The sequence below is a fragment of the Corvus hawaiiensis genome, chromosome 3, assembly GCF_020740725.1.
Source record: "Corvus hawaiiensis isolate bCorHaw1 chromosome 3, bCorHaw1.pri.cur, whole genome shotgun sequence".
Taxonomy (NCBI): Eukaryota; Metazoa; Chordata; class Aves; order Passeriformes; family Corvidae; genus Corvus; species Corvus hawaiiensis.
The window spans coordinates 38,085,690-38,107,140 of record NC_063215.1 but is presented as its reverse complement, the minus strand read 5'-3'; the positions used below and the strand labels follow the sequence as shown (position 1 = coordinate 38,107,140).

At 43.3% G+C, this 21,451-nt stretch overlaps 1 protein-coding gene across 2 annotated transcripts in view; it reads left to right on the top strand.

Annotated features, from left to right (window-relative positions):
- The window catches only part of LOC125323270 (gamma-aminobutyric acid receptor subunit rho-2-like), a 35,895-nt gene extending 22,553 nt beyond the window's left edge, over positions 1-13,342 (top strand). Inside the window, exons 5-10 of one of the 2 annotated variants that reach the window (XM_048298109.1) lie at positions 2,423-2,505; positions 3,732-3,872; positions 4,091-4,243; positions 4,860-5,056; positions 9,569-9,700; positions 12,668-13,342. In XM_048298109.1, the coding sequence (XP_048154066.1) occupies positions 2,423-2,505; positions 3,732-3,872; positions 4,091-4,243; positions 4,860-5,056; positions 9,569-9,700; positions 12,668-12,706 (745 nt within the window). In that variant the 3' untranslated portion in view covers positions 12,707-13,342. Of the gene's footprint in view, positions 1-2,422; positions 2,506-3,731; positions 3,873-4,090; positions 4,244-4,859; positions 5,057-9,568 lie in introns of both variants that reach the window. The other variant, XM_048298108.1, reaches the window with a different exon arrangement.
- Positions 13,343-21,451: the final 8,109 nt, after the last annotated feature.

The window sequence follows — 21,451 nt, the reverse complement described above, 5'->3', positions numbered from 1 at the left end:
CAAATCATCCAACAGATGGAAGGGAAAACTGAAACAGACTCCAAAGTGGGCTCAGAGGGGACCAGTGAGACAGCAGAATCTCATTTCAGAGATGCTCTGAGTCATAGGGTGTGGAGTCAGCCAGGTGTCCTTGGTGGGTGTCCAAGAGATGGTAGAAAGTTCATGCACTGAATTCAACCTTCTAAGGAACAGAAAAGTATGTGTAGTATGGGAAGTTCTCAGAGGAAGGCTTCATTTTGGATAAAAATTATATCCTCCTTATATCCAGAGAGATAAGAGGGTGTAGGATGCCACCACTTTGAACAGGCAGTAGATGCTGGTAATTTCTGGTTTTCACCTGTGATGGTCAATAGATAATGAGGTTTTCTGCTCTCTCAGACCCTTTTTTATTTTCAATATAATTTCCTACCTTTTCTGACAATCAATTGCCTTTAAAATCACTTTTTTTGGCAGTTATTGATGTTATTTCAGGATGTCTCCAGTTTCTAGGTACCCTATCTGCATGTCAAAGAGGCTGGCTGTGCTTCTCAAGGATTTGTCTTGTTCCCAGGCTGGTAGGCTTGGCAGACCTCTGTCCATATTTTTCAGCAGACAGGTTTTTTGCTCAGTAATTTCTCCTTCTAACCAGGCTACCTTTATGGCTGCTCACATCAGCATCCCAGCAGATTTAATTTCCTTCAGACGAATGAAAAAAGAGAAGCAGAGAAAAACACAGTGACAGAGGAGAAAAGCTCAAGAGCCCAAACAAAAGGATATTTCCTCAGGACAGAAAGCATGCTCTAAGTGTACAGTGACCTTTGAATGTTTTGTAGCCAAGGATTTCTGTTCTAGGATCTTTCTGGAACTTATTCGCTTCAGCTATGGTAAAATGATTTTCAAAAACTAGGAAAGGTTGTCTATAAAGTTTGATTCTGTGATCTGTTGAGGAGGTGATGTGACTTCTTAATGTTACGCAAAAGAGACAAGTCTGTGAGTAAGCCACAGCTGATTGCACAAGACTCAAATTGATCATTTGATAGGTAAAATCCAAGGAGAAAGAAAATCTCAATAGCATTTGAGCCTGGTGGTGCTTTAGAGCACTCAGAACAATATCCAGCTGAAAAAACATGAGTGTCCTGTGGTGCTGGAAATGCCCTCAGATATCTTGAGATGTCTGCATGGGATTGACACTGGACTGAGGAACATTTCATTCCTGTTTTGTGCCTTGGGCATTCAAAGCCACCTGGACACTGCACTCTAATTGAGGAATATCATATTGATGAGGCAAGTTTCTGTGCTGTCCCTGACTAACAAACTGTTATTGACCACAGGTTGTGCCACAGGTGATGCCAAGGAAAGAAAATAACACATTTTAATGAGACTGAGTTATACAATGCTTAAATGCTACACACAGTTAGGGGAGGTCATTTTTGCAGGATACCTTCTGGAGTGTATCCCCAAAAACATTCTTTAAATTTTGCAAATATGGCAAAATATTGCTCTGGTTTACAGTCAAAATGAACAGCATGTGCCTTTCAGAGGTGATGAGTGCGTAGGTCAGGGTAGGATTTGGATCACACTCCCTGGAACAGAGGAAAAGTTCTTCATCGACATCTGCAAGAATCCAGAAAATGTTCACAGCCAACATAAGTTGGCCTCTGAAATGATGAGTCACAGCTGATTTGCCCCTCCTAAATCGAGAGCTCCACTGCAAATCTGTCTGCAAGAGAAAGTTCACTGATCCACTGGAAAATTTCTTATGTAAGGTTGTGCACAACTGGACTAGTTTAAAAACCAGAGCTGTGATTGCTGCAGCCCTTTAGCTAAGACACAAACTTAACAGAAGCAAATCTCACTTGCTGAAAACCAGCTGCACCCATTTTACAACCCCTGCCCCGGAAATACACCCCTCAGATTAAAAGAGTTTATTGAGTGCTGTAAGAAACTGCTTTTGCCTTAATCATGTATGTACTGGACGAATTCTGTAGCTTGCAATAAGGGTGGTCATATTCCTTAGGCTTGGGTCATTCTGGGGGTGACTATGGAGCGAACTGAGCAATAGGGAAAATGAGGAAACCTTAATCAAACTGCACATAAGGGAATTTTCAAATGTAAATGATGAAGTTACTTTACATTGTAGTCTTGTAGGCAAATAGTTGGATATTAAACATAGTGGAAATATCTGTACTGACATTAGTATAACAGTAATGCCCAAGACAGCACTTTAATGCCTGGCTAGATATTGAGATTATATTTTTCTTTGGAGTTTCTGTGTATAATCCCTCTGGCTTGAACTTGGAGAATTGGTAGGCATTTTCCTGTGGATTTTTTGCTTACGTCGTGCATGATTGCTGGCTTTAAAGCTGCAGAATAATTATCTGCAATAACATTCTTGCTTGATTGCTCCTCATAGAAACCAGCTTTTCTTGTTTTCAATTTCTAGGGTCACAGTGACAGCAATGTGCAACATGGACTTCAGCCGCTTCCCCCTGGACTCTCAGACATGTTCTCTGGAGCTGGAAAGCTGTATGTTGTATCTGTGTTTGTAGCTAGATGTGCTCCAAGGCTGGCTGCACAGACATTTCATTGGACACATTTCAGAATACTGTCTGTTTTAGAGCCTGAAAAAATAGTTCATCAGAGTTACTAGGAGTCCTTCTATTGACTCAGCAGTATTGTGTATCTAGCCCTTATGCTGCAAGACAGGAATTTGCAAGGAAAGTGTCCTATGTCATAATCTTGATTCTGCAAACACTGTGATCTGGGCTCAGCTTCTTTGGGAAGGAGTTGTTCTGTGGAGAAAGTAATGTGAACAGTAAGGGTTTTTGTAGACTTTCTCCATTGTATGGCAAGACTAGTATCCAGTTGTTTTGAGGTCCTTCCAGCTGTTTAACTGAATGTTCCTCTGCAAAAAGCCAGAATCAGAATCAGAGGATAATTTTCATTGACCTTGAGATCAGCTGCCCAAATACTCTCCTGAGAGCAGGGAGCTCTTTATGATGGGTTGCTTGGGGCTGTGTCCACAACTTTTCTCTGCAACTTGCTCAAATATTTGACAGCCCTGATCCTGAAAATGTTTCCTTTTACTTGCTTGGGAACAATCCTTTGCTGAGACTTGCATCCCTTGCCTCTCGTCCTTTCGTTCTCCATTTTGTCAAAGTGTCTGGGAAAAGGCTTCTGCCGCCTTCTGCATGACAGGACCCCACCACAGACTGCTCTTCTCCCAAGAGAACAAGCCCTGCTCCCCCAGCCTCTTGTCTTAAGCCATGTGCTCCAGTCCCTGACCATCTTGATAACCCTCTTCTCATTCCCTGTTCCTGTTAGTGTACAAATTCTCTAAGTTTTTCTTTACACTTTTAACATATTTCTGAGCTCTTGCTTCTCACCAGTCCTCTTTGCTTTTATCATTCTAAGATAGTTTGAAGTGTCTATGCTTCCTCCTTCCTCTAAATTAAGGTGTTTTACCCATGATTATTTCCTGAGCTGTTATCTATTTTTGGTCTGTGATGTTCAGAGGAGTGCCATTCTAGCTGTCATTTCAATGATGAGCGAAAAGAGGATTTGTTTTCTTGAATCAGGATGACCTGGATTTTTGTTGTTGTCATGGTACATTATATGAGAAGATCTTTTGAACTCCCTTGCTGTTGGCAAACTTATTTGTGCCATTAGTTCATGCCAAAGACTGGATGTATTAACTTTTGTTGAACCTCTAAGATAAAGTCACATCACATTGTATTTCTTCTTTTCCTAAGATGCTTACACTGATGAAGATCTGATGCTGTATTGGAAAAATGGCAATGAATCTCTGAAAACGGATGAAAAAATTTCTTTATCTCAGTTTTTGATACAAAAATTTCACACCACATCAAGACTGGCTTTCTACAGTAGCACGGGTATTGACCTTTTCCGATTTCCTACTATTGCTAAACCTAATGCTGCATTAACTGCTTGTGAGAGATAATGTCACTGAAATGTAGTCTTCAGAGTCTGTTTGAAAACTCAGTTTCTTGTTTTACTAGTCTTAAAAATAAAAGAACAAAAGAAAGATCTTGTCTCTGTGCCTACTGTCCAGGCTGTTCTCACTGATTCTGGCTTTCCTCCTCTCTCAAAGGTTGGTACAATCGACTCTATATAAATTTCACTTTACGTCGACACATCTTTTTCTTCTTGCTCCAAACCTACTTCCCTGCCACTCTCATGGTCATGTTGTCCTGGGTGTCCTTCTGGATCGACAGACGAGCAGTTCCTGCCAGAGTCTCTTTGGGTGAGAACAACTGCAACAAACCATGGCTGTGTGAAAACTTTGAACATGAAAGTTTTGGCAGGAAAGGGAACTGTTCATTTTGATGGTTAAAGTTATTGTGCAAGCAAATGGTGGTATTATCTGATGATTAATATAATGTATAACTTGCACTTTAAGTCATTCATCACTAAGCTGTCTTCCTCACTTTTCTGTAGCTCAGGACAGAAAGTGCTGTGTTCTTAAAAATGAAGCTGTAACACAGATTGGTACAGCTAGGAAACAGGAGTCCTTGTCTCCACTGGTCTTAGCAGACCTGACCTTAGGATTAGGTGTGTTAAAAATGTGTTTTAACAGCATTGTGTTTAAACCCTCTAGGTTAAGGAAGGAGTTAAATGCTGTTTGTTAAATGCAAAATGTTGACTGCTCCATTACTCCTCAAAACTCAACCCATCATGAGCACAAAAATGTAGGCAGGGGAGCAGTTCTGCACTGGCAGAACAGATACTTAATGCACATTTATTTCATATTGAACATCTTTTAGATCATCATGTAGACTGTAATTTCTGCTTTTCTAAAAACAAAAAAACTTTATGGACTGTATCAGTCAATAACATTTCTTTCTCTTGGTTCCTTTCAGGGATAACCACTGTGCTGACCATGTCCACGATCATCACTGGGGTGAATGCCTCCATGCCTCGTGTTTCCTACATCAAAGCAGTGGATATTTACCTGTGGGTCAGTTTTGTGTTTGTGTTCCTCTCGGTGCTGGAATACGCGGCTGTGAATTACCTGACAACAGTGCAAGAGCGGAAGGAGAGGAAACTGCGGGAGAGGGTGAGAAAAACTTTTGTTCATCCATTTATTCTTTTTTTTTCCTTACAGCTGATCTGGTCTTTATATTGACTGTCTGTTAATGGGAAAACACTGACAACCATGTGTGTAATTGGGTCTGTTTAGACTGCTCCACCTCAGGCTGAATTACTAACACAGAAAAACAGGATTCGATCTTATGGATCTTCATAGAAACATCAGAAAGGAGAGTGTGATCTGAACTGGAAAAGAGTGCAGCCTGGAACTGCGAGGGAATGGCAAGACGGGAAAGTAGAAAATCTTCACTGCAGCTGCCACGATTCCTGTTTAGTAAGCTAAAGGGGTTATTTGGAGCAAATTAATTTCCTCTCTCTATAGGCAGCTTTACTCTGGGAACTGGATTTAATGGATGTAATAGTGGAGGTGTTGCCCATTACCAAGCACAAACAATGCTCAGCCAAGCTTATGCTTGTACTTTTTAATGTACCATGAAAGGTCTTATCCTGCATCCCTAGAGTGTTTCAAGACCTGACCAGAGACAGTCCTGAGCAGCTTGGCCCTGCTGGGAGCAGGACATAGGACTAGAGATCCCCTGAAGTCCTTTCCAGCCTGAAGTATCTTACAGACCTGTAAGCCCTTCTTCTTTGTGATTACACAAAGCACCATCTCCTTTTGAACACTAAGGCTTGAGACCAAATTTTTTCAGTCCCCATGCACCCAGGACATCACCATGTTTTACAGTTTCTTTCTTCCCAGTAGGAACGCACCGCATTAGTCTACTGGTAATATTGGTAACCTACTGTCTTTGACTCCTGGAGAAATTTGTACAAGCTTGTTGGAAATGCCAATGCAGACATCATCTTTGATACAATTTAAGCATGCTATTTCCCTCTCTGAACTACTCTTTTGGTTTTGCATGTCCTTCTCTTCCCTTCCTCTTCTTCCTATGACTTTCTTGAAGAGCAGCACAAGCCACATAACATTCCAGCACCTTTCCCAGTTGACATACTGTAAAAGAATATAATTAGATATACTTAAAAAAACAATTGGATAAATTTACCAGACTTCTGTGATGAGATTTTACCTCTCTTCAAGGCCTTCTCAACAGCATTATGATTCTGGAAAGCTACTTGAACAGGTCCTGAGATTCTTAATTTATCTATGCCCTTCCTAGTCCCCACCTGGGGCCCAGCAATTCTCTGCAACACAAGGCAGAGATGCTCTGTGCAAGCACAGCGACTCCAGTGTGTCTGACTTGCTGCATGTGAGCAGTGATCTGTGGCATTTTAGCCAGCCATGCTCAGGCTTCCCAAGTCCAAAGAATACAGTGTCTTGACAGGTCATGGGAAATAACAAGAAACATCCTTGCTAGGTCTGACTTGCCTAGAATAAAGCTGTATGGTTTTTTTTAAAGATGAAAACTCTTCTCCTTTGTTTTTAACTCTACTAGAGGGATGGAATGAACTTGAGAGGGTTTGTTAATTTTCTGCTAAGTTTTCTGGAATGTTTTCCCACATCCAGTGATGGTGTAACTTGTTATTTATATCATAAATCTGCCCTTTACTGAGTTTTGTACACTGAATTCTATATTCAGCAAATGCCTTTTTACTACAACAGGGAAAATATTGTACCCAGTCTTCAATGTGTGACAATATTATTCCTCAGTAGGGAAATGGGAACAGAGATAATAAAGAGCATTATTTGAGGAGGAAGCTCTTGAAGAAGCAGAAGAGACATTTCTCACAGTAAATGTAGATCTTGTCAGCCAGTGCTACTCCCCTATGAAAGATCTAAAAAGTCCAGCACGAACATGTAAGACTACCCAGAGAAGAGCTGTGTTATGTCTACATTAAGAAATTCAGTGTGCCAGGGACAAAGGGATGCAGTGTCTAAAACGAAGCCTTCTCTTCCTCAAGGTTACAGGAGCTGCTGTGAAATGCCTGTGTCAAAAGGTCTGTGGCCCTATGCTTATTCCCAGCCCGTACCTGGAAATTTTTCAGAGCTTGCTATGATGCCTTGTTGGGACTATGTAAGGCTACAGAGGCTAGACAAAATTAAGAGAGTAAAAAGCAGTTATATTTATTGAAAGGCTTTCAGGTACGTTAGGGCCGTCAAAGCCCCCCGGGGCTACACCTAAAATGAATGACAGGTCACAGGTTTTCACTTTTATAAGTTTGGTCCATTTGCATATCAGGGGTTAATCCTCCAATTACAGCTTCAGGTAATGAAGTCATTTACCCCAGGTTTGCTTCCCCCCAACTCACTTTTGTTTACATATCTCAGGGCCTGAGACAGTAAGGTGTCCTTGAGTTTTAGACTTAGAGAGAAATTGTTTTGTCTGACCAAAATGGGAGAACTGTAGCTAACAGGCTACATGGAGTTTAGAATTATACACTAACGAATTACAGGATATGAAAAATATAAAAGCTGAAATCCTAAGGCATCAGCTGGGCTGCACAAAATCCAGGCCAGAGACATTTCTGACACTCTAAATGTACTGTCAGCTGCATTCCCATGCCCAAAGAGGCTCTTTGGCAGTCTTTGAATTATTGCTGTAGACATAGGCTAAAATTTCTGCAGGGTGAAATTATGTAGTGCACCTCTGTGGGTACGTGCCTATGTGAGGATGAGTGTAATTTTAGGATCTGTGGAGGTGGGTTTCTAGCTCGTCAGGCTCTCTTGTCCATAGAGGTGGCTGTCATCATGTGTGCATGAAGCCATGGGAACTGTAATTTGACCTGGGGGCTGACAGTAAATCTGCAGAATTGCTTTCTCTGCTGAGTCCTGCAGCAATTAGCTTGTTATTGCAACTGCTGTCCCTCACGCTCAGCCACCATCTCCTGGACCTGTAAGTTCCTGATAAAGAACCTGATGTGTAACTCTTCCCTGTGGTTTTTTTGTTGTTTGGCATTATTCTGGTTTTGGCTGGCATAGGATTAGTGTCTTTTCAGTAGCTGGTACAGTGCTGTGTTTTGAATTCAGTGTGAGGATAATGTAACACACTGATGTTGTTGCTAAGTTGTGTTTGTCCTGTGTCAAGGATGTTTTTGTGTCTTATGCTCTGCCAGTGAGGAGGCAAACAAAAAAAGTTGGGAGGGAATATGACCAGAACAGGTGACCCAAACTAGCCAAAGGGATATTCCACAGAACACATTTCAGTTATTAAACTGTTCTTATCTCAATCTACAAGTTTTACTTCTGATTCTCCTCCACAACCCTCTGGAGTTCAGGGGGGAGGGTGGGTTGAGTGAGTGACTGCATGATGCTTAGATGCCAGCTGGGATTAAATCATGACAGTCCTTTTTGGGGAGCTTCACTCTGGTTTTGTTCTGTTTTGGTTTGGTTATGTTGGTTTTGGGGTGTGTGGTTTTTTAAGTGTGTGTGCCTAGAATAAAATATGTCTTAAAATCCAATTGATGTTCAATTGTACTCACGGAGTGCTCAAAAAAAGTAAAGTAAGTGGGCTACTAACTTGCCATGTTTTTCTGAACATAACCTGCTGATACCAAATCTTTTGGTTATGTCAAGAACATAGAAAACAATCCTTAAGTTGATTTTAAGGTTTTCAATAAGCAATGTGATCTGTTGTTTAAATAATTTGAAGGAAAAGCCTTGACTGTAGTGTTTTCCAATGGCATCCTGAATATTACATATTGATGTTATATACATTTTTACACACACACACACATATATATATTCAGATATATACATTTGCTTTAGCTGAACATATCCTTGAAAACAAGTTCTTGGAAAACTCACACAACAAAGTTGGTGGAGGGTGCAAAGTATTACTAGGTGAGGAAATTGGTCTGTGGGAAATCAGAGACAGGAGCTCCTAGCAGAAAGGAGGTTTTGGAGTCCATTTTCTTTGTGCATAAATACATAATCGATATTGCTGGGACAGGAAAAGGTTTTGAAGGTTTTGAATGATAGAAGACTGCATTTCCTATTCAAAATTCTATATGTATTCATTGGATTTTTTTGTGGGATGCATGCTAGTGCTGCTGAAGCCAATGAAAGTTTTGATGTTAGCTCCAACAGAGCTGGTATTTTACATTATGCTTTTAGCTGGTCCTCTGCTTGGTTTAAAATCAGATTTATGAAGAAAATGTGTATCTGTGAAACCAGAACTTGGCCCTTTTCTTCCCATAACATGTACTGGATAAGCCATTTCCACAGATTAAACTGCATCTTGTCCATGAATATTTATAAAAACAAAGAATGAAAAATAAGGAACCTCAAGACAGTAAGCCTGAACAACAGCTAGCTAAGAAAATCTTTTGCTTAGACTATATATGTCTGCTAAAGCATTGTTCTAATCTTTTCTGAAGCTGCTCGTCCAAGCAGTGGAGATAAACCCTGTTTCTTCATTTTGAAAACAAGAAAAAAAAAGTGACTTTTTTGTTCAAAGAGAAATTTAAAATAATCAAAATTTTGAACTCCACTGTTTACATCTGTCTGTTAATAGAAAGGCATAATTTCTGTTGCTGACGTGTTTTTCCAATATTCAGCTGTATTTCTTGCTTATGTCCCTAGTTTTCATGTTCATGTGGAATACCTCACTCGAAAACTATGATGCTGGATGGAAACTACAGTGAATCTGATGCCAACAGCCTGGCAGGATATACAAGAAACCAGATGGTACCAGAAAAAGAAAAACCAGAAAAGGTGGTTGTGCATTTAGCTATGAGCAATGAATCTAATTCACCAAGGAAGAGAGGCCTGAGGGGCTATGTGGGCTTGCGCATCATCCAGAACACTCATGCAATTGATAAATATTCAAGATTGATATTCCCAGGCACCTACATAGTTTTTAATTTGATATATTGGTCTGTCTTTAGCTAAGCATGCTGGCACAGCAGTGACTGAATCAGAAGATGGCTACAAAACACTCTTTTGTTGGTATTTTTTTTGTCTGATCTGGACACAAAGCCAGAAACCTGATTATTTTAGTGCTTCTTCAAAGGGTAAAGGGGAGGACACATCCTCCAGAAGGCAATTCCATGCACAGACCTCATGGAGGAAGTTGCTGTGCTGGTTGATTTCCAACCCACACCCCTGCTCCCGTTTGCTTTATGACACATGCCATTTCTCATACTTGAAAATACGTGTCCACCATACAACCAAATGTGCTGGATGCTCGTTTGGGGCTGGCCACGCTGGTGGTGCCTGCTGTGCAATGGACAACCAAAGACAGTGCGCATGTAAACTGTAAGGAATTAAATAAATGCAACTTGCATGGGGAGGTCTGGACAGTGCAGCTCCTGTAAGGAAACTGAATGAGCATTTCCTTTTACAAAATCTCTGCTTTTGAGCAAATTCTTTTGTTTTTTCTTTGGCATACAAATGTAATTTTTTTTCCATTGTTTTCTGAAGAACACCTCCTTTAAGGGTACGGATTCTGCTTTCTCTCTGGATAGGACCTTCGTCAGTACCATTAGGACAGCTGACTGGCCAGGATCAGCTGGGCTGGTTACAGAGCACAGGTGGTATGTTTGAGTCAGCAGGCTTTTTTTCTAGATTACAAAGTGCAGTCCACAGACAAACTGTACATCCCAATGTGCCTCTCCCAGTCAACACAATGCCCTTCTGTTCAGGCATTTGGGATCAAAAGGGGTATATGTCTGCCAGAACCTCTCTGCAGAAACAGAGGCATGTCAGAGATTAAATGGCCAAGAGTAATACTGTTGGTCCAAGGTCTGTGTAAGTCCTTTGAAGCTGCTGCACAGCATTGTAACAAACTTACGTGCTTGGCAGTTCTTCTCCTATCCCGTGATATCTCCCTTCTCTTTGCTAACAATGCTGACAGCAAAACCCAAATGTAGAAGCACGACACCAACAAGACAGTGATGCTCAAGTTTTTGTGCTCCTTATTTTAAGAAAACACCATGAGTTTTTGGCTGTCGTGGAGATTATGTACATCAAAACACTTGTTTACCAAGCTGAAACTGAGCAGTGGGGGCTGAGCTTGAAGTGCCAGGACTGAGGTTAGAAAAAAGAAAAAGCAAACAAAGAATACTGATGTAACTGTAAGTATTTGTTGGCACATGAAATTTTCTTCTTAACCATAGCAGGAATTCTTACATCCTAAATCTCAGGGGACGTAGAAGGTGGCAAAGAAATGTCAACTCTTGGCTGTCAACAATACCCAGATTTTCCCTTGTGCCTCAAATATTACTGCCTAAGAAATATTACTGCTTAAGTCAAGCTGATGATGGCACCGATTTAGTGGAAACAAAATTGATGAGAGAAGCTAAAATTAACAACTATGTTTCCCTTTAATCAGCCATGTTAATAACTGACATGAATGGAGTTCTGTCTGGTCATGGAAGTAAGAAAACACAGCCCTGAAATTGCTGGCAAGAAGAGGAAGGACAGTATATGAGGGGCAGGATTGCCCAGCCTGTCACTGTCTCCTGAGCCACCACCAGCTCAGTGCATTTACCACTCATTGCTCCTGCAGCTGAAACGTGGATACTTCTCACGTTGGCAGGCGGAGATCACTACAAGAAAGACACAAAAAATATGAAAGAAATAGATCACTCATTTTTTGAGATGTTAAAGCCTGGGCATAAGAGTGTGTTCTTCAGCATTAGCAGTTTTGAGTGTAAAACAGGAGCCAATGTCCCAGCTGGCAGCAGAACAGTGCAGCAAAGGGACCTTTGCTGGGGAAAGGAAGCAGAACTGCGCTATGAAGTCACCAGAAAGTTCAGGGAGTAGAAACTTGGTTCCTGTGCTCCCCTGTTTTGCCAGTCTTTCGGCATTACCCATGGCACATGCCATTTAACCTCTCAGTGCCTCAGCTCCTCCATCTAGAAAGCGAGGAGCACTAGGATTTACCTACCTCATAATGTGCCGAGGGGCTTAATGTGCTTAGTTAGCATGTGTGGGGGGCATGCTTATGATTTCTGAGCAGGTTACCCAGTGGGAATCCAATTTTGTATTACTTACCAGTGAGTTCTTAAATGCATCCTCGGAACCAGTCCAGCTGGCAGAAAGCAGGTATCTCTCCTGCCTTATGATGCTATTACAACTCCCCTGCATTATAATGACAATAAACCAGGGTTAAATGTAGACAAATAGCCAAAAAGTGAGGGCTGTTGATGAATAATGCCTCCTGGCACACAAAACCCAGGAAGTCCTAGTGCTTTACTTTGCCATTTCTTTTTATTACACCTCCTGTTCCCTTAGAAGTTATGTGATGGCAAAGACATCCTTTAGGTCCTACCATCTTTGTACTAGCATTCCCTGTAGTTTTAAAGCCTAATAAGCATCTTTTGGAGAGGATACCTTACTGTTATTTTATTTGCATGTGTACATAACTGATATTGATGTCTGCTTTTATCAGCCTATAAAACTATCAAGAGGGTATTTTTCCACTAGAGCAAAAAAAATCCCTCCTCTATCTTAGGCACTACTTAAGCTTATTATTAATTAAAATGAAAAGTATAGATGCAAATAAAGCCAAGAGTTCTCCTTCAGTCAGCATTATGAATTGTATTTTTCTGTTTATTCAGAGAAGATTGGCTAGGCATGAAGCTAGAACAAATATTTGAAGTATGGTATTGACAATGTATTTCACCTTTGATTTCACCTGGATTACAAGAGACTCCATGAGCACTGTCTAACTTCCAGTTGCCAGATCCAACCAACGTTTTGAGAGGGAGTGCCTGAAGCTGGGCTCTGAATGCTGTTTGATGGATACAACCCAATCCTGGGAGGCACTGAGCAGACGGACAATGAACCTACTGAAGGACAGGATTTTCAGAAGTGCACAGGAGATTTGGGCAAATTGAGGTCACTGATGAAAATGCCTTCTCTGCACAACCTGGTCCAATTGGAATGAGAGAAAATGCCAGCTCTGCTCATTCTAGGTCTGGCTCCATTTTACTTTTACTTCTGACCAAATCATGTCTTTGAGAAAAAGTAACTATATATCTATGTGCACAGATGTATAATGTGTATGCAGGCATAATCTATAACAAACGAAGACACTGGGATATGTACCTACGTTAAATAGTGTCCATATGTGAAATTGTAATATATTGTATGTAAATTACCGTTTATTATGCCCAGAAAACTTACTACATTGAATGGAGAAAAGCTCTTATTGTCAGCCAAGGGCCAAGAAGTGAGGTATTGGCAAAAAATATGGGTTCTCCTACTTTTTTTTTTCTGAAAAAGGAGGTGTTGAGAAGGATGCAAGCAATGCTGAGGCTAAACTTGTGCAATGGGTACAATCCACTGTGCTGGTTGTTGTAATCAAACCTGGTAATAAAATAACAGATGGAAAGAGTGGAAAAGAGTTCATTCCATGGTGTGAACTTTAAAATGTGATTTTAATTCTGTTTGGAAATCTGTTATCTATGAGTTGATATCCAGGGGCAAAGGATTTGAATAAACACCTCATTTGTAATTGATTTCAAGTAAAAAACATTTCAAAAGGTGGAAGGAATGTAGTGGAAGCGTGCGAGTACTTTGAAGTATGCAAAGCTCTTTGGGAAAAGGGAGCTGTTAATCACAGTTATAAGCTATGGAGACCTTTTGTGAAAACTGCAACCCACACTGAAGAAAGTTTAATAATTGCTTTACAATTGATGGCACATTTTCAAAAGATCAAGCGACAGGTATATATCTCAATCTCCATTTGACTACAAATGAGAACTTTTCATTTAATTCCTGCTGTGTGCCTTTGAAAACATTGTCTCCACACTTCCCAATGGAAGATAAAACTGCTCCGAGGTCCCAGCTACCAGATCTCAGCTATTATCCCTAATGCCGATTTATGGAACAAAAATAAATGTGCATGGGTGAGGCTGATGCCCGAACCACTGAATAAAGGTTATTTTCTGTCAAGTTTCCACAGTGGAGAGATTACAGCAAGGTACAGCCTAACTAAGTGAGATACTGCCCTGCTAAAATGTAAAGAGCAGGAAAATTTATTTAAAAAACAGCAAGAATTTAGCACTATTAAAATTAAAATGTAATCCAGTCCCACATTAAGCTGATTAATTACTTTGCAAAAATGACATTTGAAATAATGTATCAGGGTCATTACTTTCCTGGTCAGAGGAATTATCATTTCAGATGAAGAGAGAAGGGAAATTGTGCTCAAGCAGGGGAAAGGTGCCACTCTTGGCATCCAGCTCTTGTGGAAGTACAGGAGTGACCGCCAGGCTGAGCAGAGCCTGCTGTGGAGGCAAAGGTGAGGGGATCCAATTTTCCCAAGGCACTTGTTGCCTGGGAATCACACATCACCATGTGCCTCTCCTTGATTTGGGCATGAAAAGGTTATATTCTGCCAGAAGGGGTGGGATCCCCACCAGCCATAGGGTAGTCATGAGAGGTGGTGCAGTGCAGGTGGTGTAGCTATTTTGGCCAGAGGTTTGGGCTCCGTTCTGGCCATGTGTATTTTTAGCTGGTCCTTGGTCAGGGTTTCACACAGGTGCCACGTGCCTGTGGTAGCCACGGGCAGAGTCCCCTCCACACCAACAGAGAGAGACATGCACAGCTCCCAGGTGTACCACCCCCCCCCAGCTCATCCTGCAGCACTAAAGAGATAGGGGCTACATCAAGAATGTGTGCCCCAGCACTCCATTTGCAAGGCAGCCAGGAATCAGGACACCCCTGAATTGCCCACTGCCCAGAGCAAGAAGCAAAGCCCTTAGCAGATAATACAATACCTGATTTTTAAGACTTCCTCCCTTTGAGAAAATGCTGAAGACTCCTTTTGGCCAGTTGTCCAAATTGGACTTATACCACAAGTCTTTTAGGGGTCTCTGAGTGTGGATATGTGCACTTGCAACCATAGAAATTAGCTTAGGAGAAATGCCTGGCAACTCAACCCATGCAAAATGCATATAAATGATGTGGAAAAAAAAGAAGGAAAGATTTTACTGCTCTACTTGTCACACAGATTTATAGAAGAAAATTGTGTGTTTAGCTTAGAGGGAATTCAGAGAGAGAAATGAAAGGACAAGTTAATTGTAACGACAGTTTGAATTACTTGAACAAATATATTTTGGGAAAAGGGACAGAACATTAGAGCTGTAAAACTCTCTAGCCTCCTGGCTCTTTCCATTTTATCTGGATTTCTATTAGGGTCCAAATTCATTTCAAACATGGAATTTTAAAGCTTTCTTATTAAGGTGCATAATGACCACATTTTTATAGGTACAGATGGGAGGAGACCTTCAGTGCTCTGCACAGATTGTAATTGCAGCAGTATCCAAGTGAAAAACCTGCTTATTTTGTGTCTAGAATTTCAGGAGAGCTGCTGTTCCACAAAACAGGAAAGGCAGAATTATTCACCTGTTGGGCAGGGACACAAGGTGCTTTCCAGGGAGCTGCACAGGAGAAAGATCCTATCATTTGCACCAGATAGAAGCCTTGACATCTAACACATATTTCTGGGTGCTCAAGCCTGGTGCTGGGGGGGACTTTGTAAGGCTCTCTGAGGAGGAAAGGAAACTCCTGCTTGGCCAGACCTGGAGACACTAACCACCTAGGTGGTCATCACCCTAACCACAGCCACCATCCATGACGGTGCCGTGGATGCAAACTGCCACCCCAGGCAAGGTGACAAAGGAGTTTTCCTCAGGACTTGGCCCATGTTCTGTGCCTCTGTGAGATACTTTCTTTATGGGATCAGTGTGCCCCTGCCCCAAAGGTCTCTGAGGTGCTCCCAGGGTGGCACACTGAAAGAAGTGTTTCTCTTATTCTGGGGCTGAGGTGGGGGCTCTCTCTTCATCCATGAGGGAGGCTGGTGCTCAGTCTGAAAAGGTGGTGTCTGTTTGCAGGATCTTCCTGTCAGATTCCTCCCACATCAGACTTCCCTTTCATCCCAGTGGTGACCTAGGAGAGGAAGAGGAGGAGGAGCTCTTGCTTCAAAGGGCTCCTTTGTTTGGAGAAGGGCTGGTGTATGACACAGAAAGCAAATGAAATTACTGAAATGGGAGGCCCTGCTGATTACTGGGGGTCAGGGGGTCTGTCCCAGGCTCTTGGGCACTCTATGTCCTAAATGACGCAGGAGATGCAACTCGATTTTGAACTGAGCTGCTAAATGGAAATGGCACTTGCTGAGCTGCCATAAGCCTTCACCACCACTCACAGAGTAAGGCTGGGGCAGCAGCTCTGTGCGATTCTGTACCTCATTAACCTGTACAGGAACGCCTGGAGCTGGCTGGTGATGCTGTCCAGGAACAATGCTGCTCATCAGCTTTCCCTTCCCCACACTCAGCCTCCCACTGAAGGGCTCTCCATATCTCAGATGCAGCAGTGCTTAGCAGGACACGGCTTCCTTAAAGAAGAGGAAAAAGTAGCAAAAGAGGCAAGAAGAGGAAAAAAGTCCTCCCCCCAAAATGAAAGTATTTTTGTGACTGTGCCAAAGGCAGTATTTTTGCCAAGCCGTTAGCTGCTCCTTGGTTCTCCAGCTTTTCTTTAATCACAGCTGTAATATTTGTGCTTTCTCCTCCTCAGTTCTTTGGTAGCTGACGTAAATATTACAGAATGTCAGTATTCTTCCCACGTCTCAGCTGGTGACAAAAGTCATAAAAACAAGTGACTAACAGCTCCAGTGCAAAACACCTTTGTGCTGGTGCTCTGCCAAGGGAAGGAACCATCGAGGCTGCTTCACAAATACAAACTCTGTAAGGTTTCCTTACTATATGAATCCAATTAGCTGAAGCGATTTAATTGGGAAGCGGTAAAACAGCTTGGTAAAATAATAAAAATTAAAATTTGTTTGATTTCACAGAGAAGGAAGCAGCCTCAGAAAGAAGTCTGAGTCTTACCCTCACTTCAGGTCTCAGTCAAGGCTGTGTGGATGCATGACACACAATGGTGGAGAGGTGTCGTGGCCCAGCTGGATGGTGGGTGCAGGTCCAGGAGGCTTCCCACAGGAGAAACACCTGTGGGCTGTCCAGGACTGCACCCAGGACTGAAGCAGACACGCAGGATGAACCTTAGACCCAGAGTTTCATTCCTCAGTCTCTCCATCCCATGGCTGCTAAGCTGCCACCTAAGCTCTAAAATGCTCACAGTTGCTTCCAGGCACATCCATTTCCAGTACGGAGGCTGCCCCAAAGCTTCATGTCCACTCCAAGGCATGTCTTTGGGCCCTGGCTCAGCCTGTATGGAGCAGAATGCCATGATGTTCATTTCTTATGAGCCTCCAGGCTCAGCTTCCTGTCCAGGCTCAGCACTGTTGTGTTAAACTGCCCCGGTGCCATTTCCCAGCTGCCTCCCTGAATCTGGAGGTCCCTAAACACCTCAAGGACCTCATCCATCTCTCATCCCAGCCTCATGAGCTTCTGCTGTCAGTAGAGCAGGTGATGGAGTCAAAGGCTTCACATGCCAAACAGACACCCCTCCAACTGTCTCCTCGTATCTACCCTGATCCTTGTTGCTGCTCTCCATAAGGCTGTGAGAGGAGATCAGCAATGACCCAGAAACAAGCTGAAGAGAGAAAGAGGCTGAAAAATTTTTGTCAAGGGTCAGGAAGAATAAGGAGGGTGAAGCTGCTGAGCTGGGTTCCCTGAGTGCTTGGGCAGAGCACACACATGGCACTAGGGCTCAGTGTGTGCCAGGTCTCAGGCACAGCACAGCAAGGCTCAGCACAGCTCCAGCACCAACACCTTTCTGGCCAAGGAATGATAGTCTTGGGGCACGTCCCCACCACCAGGACAAGGCTGCCATGCCAAGTGCTGCCACAACAGTCAGGCCAAACAGGGCTGTGGGGAGGACCAGGCAGCTGATGCTCCTGTGCCTGGAGGCATCATTGACCACATTTAAACCACTTCTGGCAGGTGCTTGTGCAGGCTTCTCTTAAAAACCTGCAATGCCACAGCCTCCCCAGGGAGCTTCTGCCAGTGATTAACCAGCCTCAAAATTAGGAAGTATTCAGTGGTAGCCCGGCTGAATCTGCCTTGCCAGGTCTGTTATGCCCTGTGGGTATGAAGGAAAGTTTATGTACCTGAATTTGTGCAGATATATCCCATGTTTCCTCTGCTCTTCACTTCCCTGGACTAAGGGACCTCCACTTTGTCTGAGATCCTCCTCAGAGTCCCCCGGGTTGTTTACAGAAAAATCTTACAACAGCCTTACTTCAGTTGTAGAATGGTCTGGGTTGCAAGAGACCTTAAAGATCAACTAGTTCCAACTCCCCTGCCATGGTCAGGGACACCTTCCACTAGACCAGATCACTCAAAGCCCCATCCAGCCTGGCCTTGAACATCTCCAGGGTTGGAGCATCCACAACTTCTCTGGGCAACCTGCTCCAGTGCCTCACCACCCTCACAGGAAAGAATTTCTTCCTAATGTCTAATCTAAAACTACTGTCTCTTAGTTTAAAACTGTTTCTCCTTGTCCTATTGCTATCAAGGCATACAAGCCCTGCTTGCATCCACCATTTCCTTCTGCAAAAGAAGTGGCATGATTTGAGACTGGAATTTGAAATATTTTTTTTTTTTTGGTGTGTACATGAGCAACATCCCCAGCTTTTCCACAACACCTGTTAAGATTACCTGTAGCCCAGAAGTGACTAGTTTTGAACATTCAAAAAACTCCCACCAGGCAGAATAAACCAATGACTTAACCACCAATGAACTCATGCATTCCATAAATGCATAGAAGGGCTTTTCCATGCCTACAGCATTGCTGCAAACTTTGGTTCCTGCCATGGAGGCAAATAATGCTCCCAGTATAATCCAAAGCAGGACTTTCACAGACAAGTCTCTTTTATCAGCTCAGCTGCTGGTGAGCTGAGGTTACACCCTGCAGCCAGGCAGCAGGGAGGCAGGAGGATGGCTGAGGCCCTGCCCTGCCCTGCCCTGCCTGGCTGCCCTTGCTCCCCTGCACCAGCACATGCGCGGGCAGACAGGCGGAAAGCTGTGCCACGTGAATGCCTGGGATATGGATAAGTGCATTTTCATATTACATCTAATGTAATAAGTCAGTTAAATGCCCCTAGTCTGGGGAGGGCAGCATGTTAATAAACAGTCGTTACCAGCAGCTGACAGTTGGTTAGCACAGATTAATTCCTAATGAAGAAAAAACTCTTTATGTAATGTAATGCTTCTGGCTGGGGATCAAGGGTTGCAATCATCCACCCACAGCAGACCTTTAAATCCGGCTTTGTTCCACTGCAGGAAAAACAGACAAAAAAACCCCCCAAAAAACCAAACCTGCTATTTTTTTAAAGGTTATGATTCAGCCAGTGTCACTCAGATTCTAATTCCAGGAGCGCTGAGCTTGTTTCCTAAAGAGTACAATATGTTACACCATGGCCTGGTGACGCAGATGTGGCAGAGGAGGTGGTGTGAGGCAGGAGTAGGGCACGGTGTGGACCCGGAGCCCCAGGGATGCAGAAGATGGCCTTGTGGGGGCACACCAGGGCTCTCACAGCTGGAGGGATGATGAAGGTTCCCTGACCTCAGCCACGGGTGTCTGGGGCTGTCCGATGGGTGCTTGTGTTAAAGGAGTCGCCCTGGGAAGGTGCAAGGAGCAGGGGTGCAGCTGTACCAGGCTGTGAGATGGGCTGTGAAAAGCAGGAGGTCAAAGGCAGCTTAAGCAGCAGGGGTGTTGGCAGGGGACTGTGCAGCTGCCCAGATCCAGGCAGCCAATGATGTGGTGGATGCACACACAGAGATTTTCACCCTCCTCGCCATCAGGAGGCTCCCAGGACGTTTATTTCCACTTGCAAGGAAGCAAGGCATTCCACTGACTCACTGATTTTCCTCTCCCTTCCTTAAGACATTCCCTGAGAGGAGGCCTTAGGTGCTGGTTCCTGGGCTACTCTGTAGGTGTCACCTTCTTTCCAGGCTTGTGCCAGTGTCACCCTTGCAGGGGGAACTTGCAGAGGTGCTTGCACCCACCCCAGCAGAGGGTCTGAGATATTCTCCCAAAGTCATGGGACCAAAAACTAAACTCACTGAAAAGCTAAATCTCCTGGAATACCGATAAATAGTGTCAAAAATTACCGGTTAAAAATCACTGTAGTTACCCTCTGACCTAAGGTATGGATACAATAAAACTGCTTCACATGCAGGCAGGTGATTTGTACATGTGAGGTCTGGTTATTTACTACACCTAGTTTTATTCATTACCTGATAAGAATCTTCCTACTAATTTACTGATGATCTGAGGAATTTGACAATAATGTCTTAAAGCAAGAATTATTCCATATTACTTGAGCATTTTATCTTCTATGGAACACTGACTTACCCAAAATAAATGTACATGAAGCAGGAGAAGCTCCACAACTTGTGACACGTGAATAGGAGAAGGCAAAGGAGACCCATATCTCCCCAGCAGCATGGATACTCAGCAGGTTAAATGGGATCTCTCAGATCCTGGGGTTTTCTTTCATCTCTTTTCCGTTTCACCTTGCGTTTCTGCAGTGATGCCAAGTTGCGGAAAGCAGATTAAATCTGTAAGAAGTGTGAGAACAAAGTAAGTTCTGTGCAGGCAAAGGACTTCAAACAGGGAGAGAGGCTGGTGGCAGAGATACTGTCATAGGCAGAGACTTCAAAAGAGGCATGGCAGGTGATTGAATTTGCAGCTGATTGGCATGGCCAGAGCGGGGTACACGTGAGCGAGGCTGAACTCTACTGATTTCTGTTTAAATGGCTCCTTAGAGTTTTTGTCGTTCATGTACACTTGTGTTAGGGGGACCTGGAAGAGCCCTGTTCTCCTGTCTAGGACCGTGATGTTGCCCCTGAGGCTTCCCAGATCCTGAGAATGGGAGGACAGAAGCACCGCCACTGAGGTACTTCCAACGCAACAGCCCAGCCAGCAGCACCCCCAAACTTCTCTGCAGCTTAAGCTACACACTGTGGCAGACGAGAGGGGTGGAGAGAAACACCACGGGGCTGCTGCCCAGGGAATACATGTCCAGAAGTCCCTGACTACCAAAGGTCTGTCAGCTGATAGTACCTGGGTGTGCAAAGGAGGCTTCCCAGCAGGCTGCCATGCAAGCAATGCGGGTTGGGTACTAACATGAGCAGAGAAAATGGTCAACAGCCCCTCTCTGAGCCTTTTTCATACACTGCTTTTTACCAGTAAAGTCTCTGAGCAGCTTTATGCTTCTCAGCACAAGGCAAAATCCACCTACTTTTTACTCATGGACAACTCTGTATGTGCTGTAATGGAAATTACAGGCCACATTTATAGCTGAGAGAAAATTTGTGACACCAATACAAAGTGAGCAACGAGATGAAAACATCCAACTATTGGCATCAGGGATGAAACAGCCCCATTAGATCATCTTACTCATCTCTCAAAAATGCTGAATGGTTTCTAATACTTTGTCTGGGCTATGAAAGAAGTCACTGTTAAAGGGATGCCAGTCTGAAGATTGTTAATGGCTTTTTTGGCTCTGGCACTCTGGACAATGTCTTTAGTGTAAAATGAAGAGATACG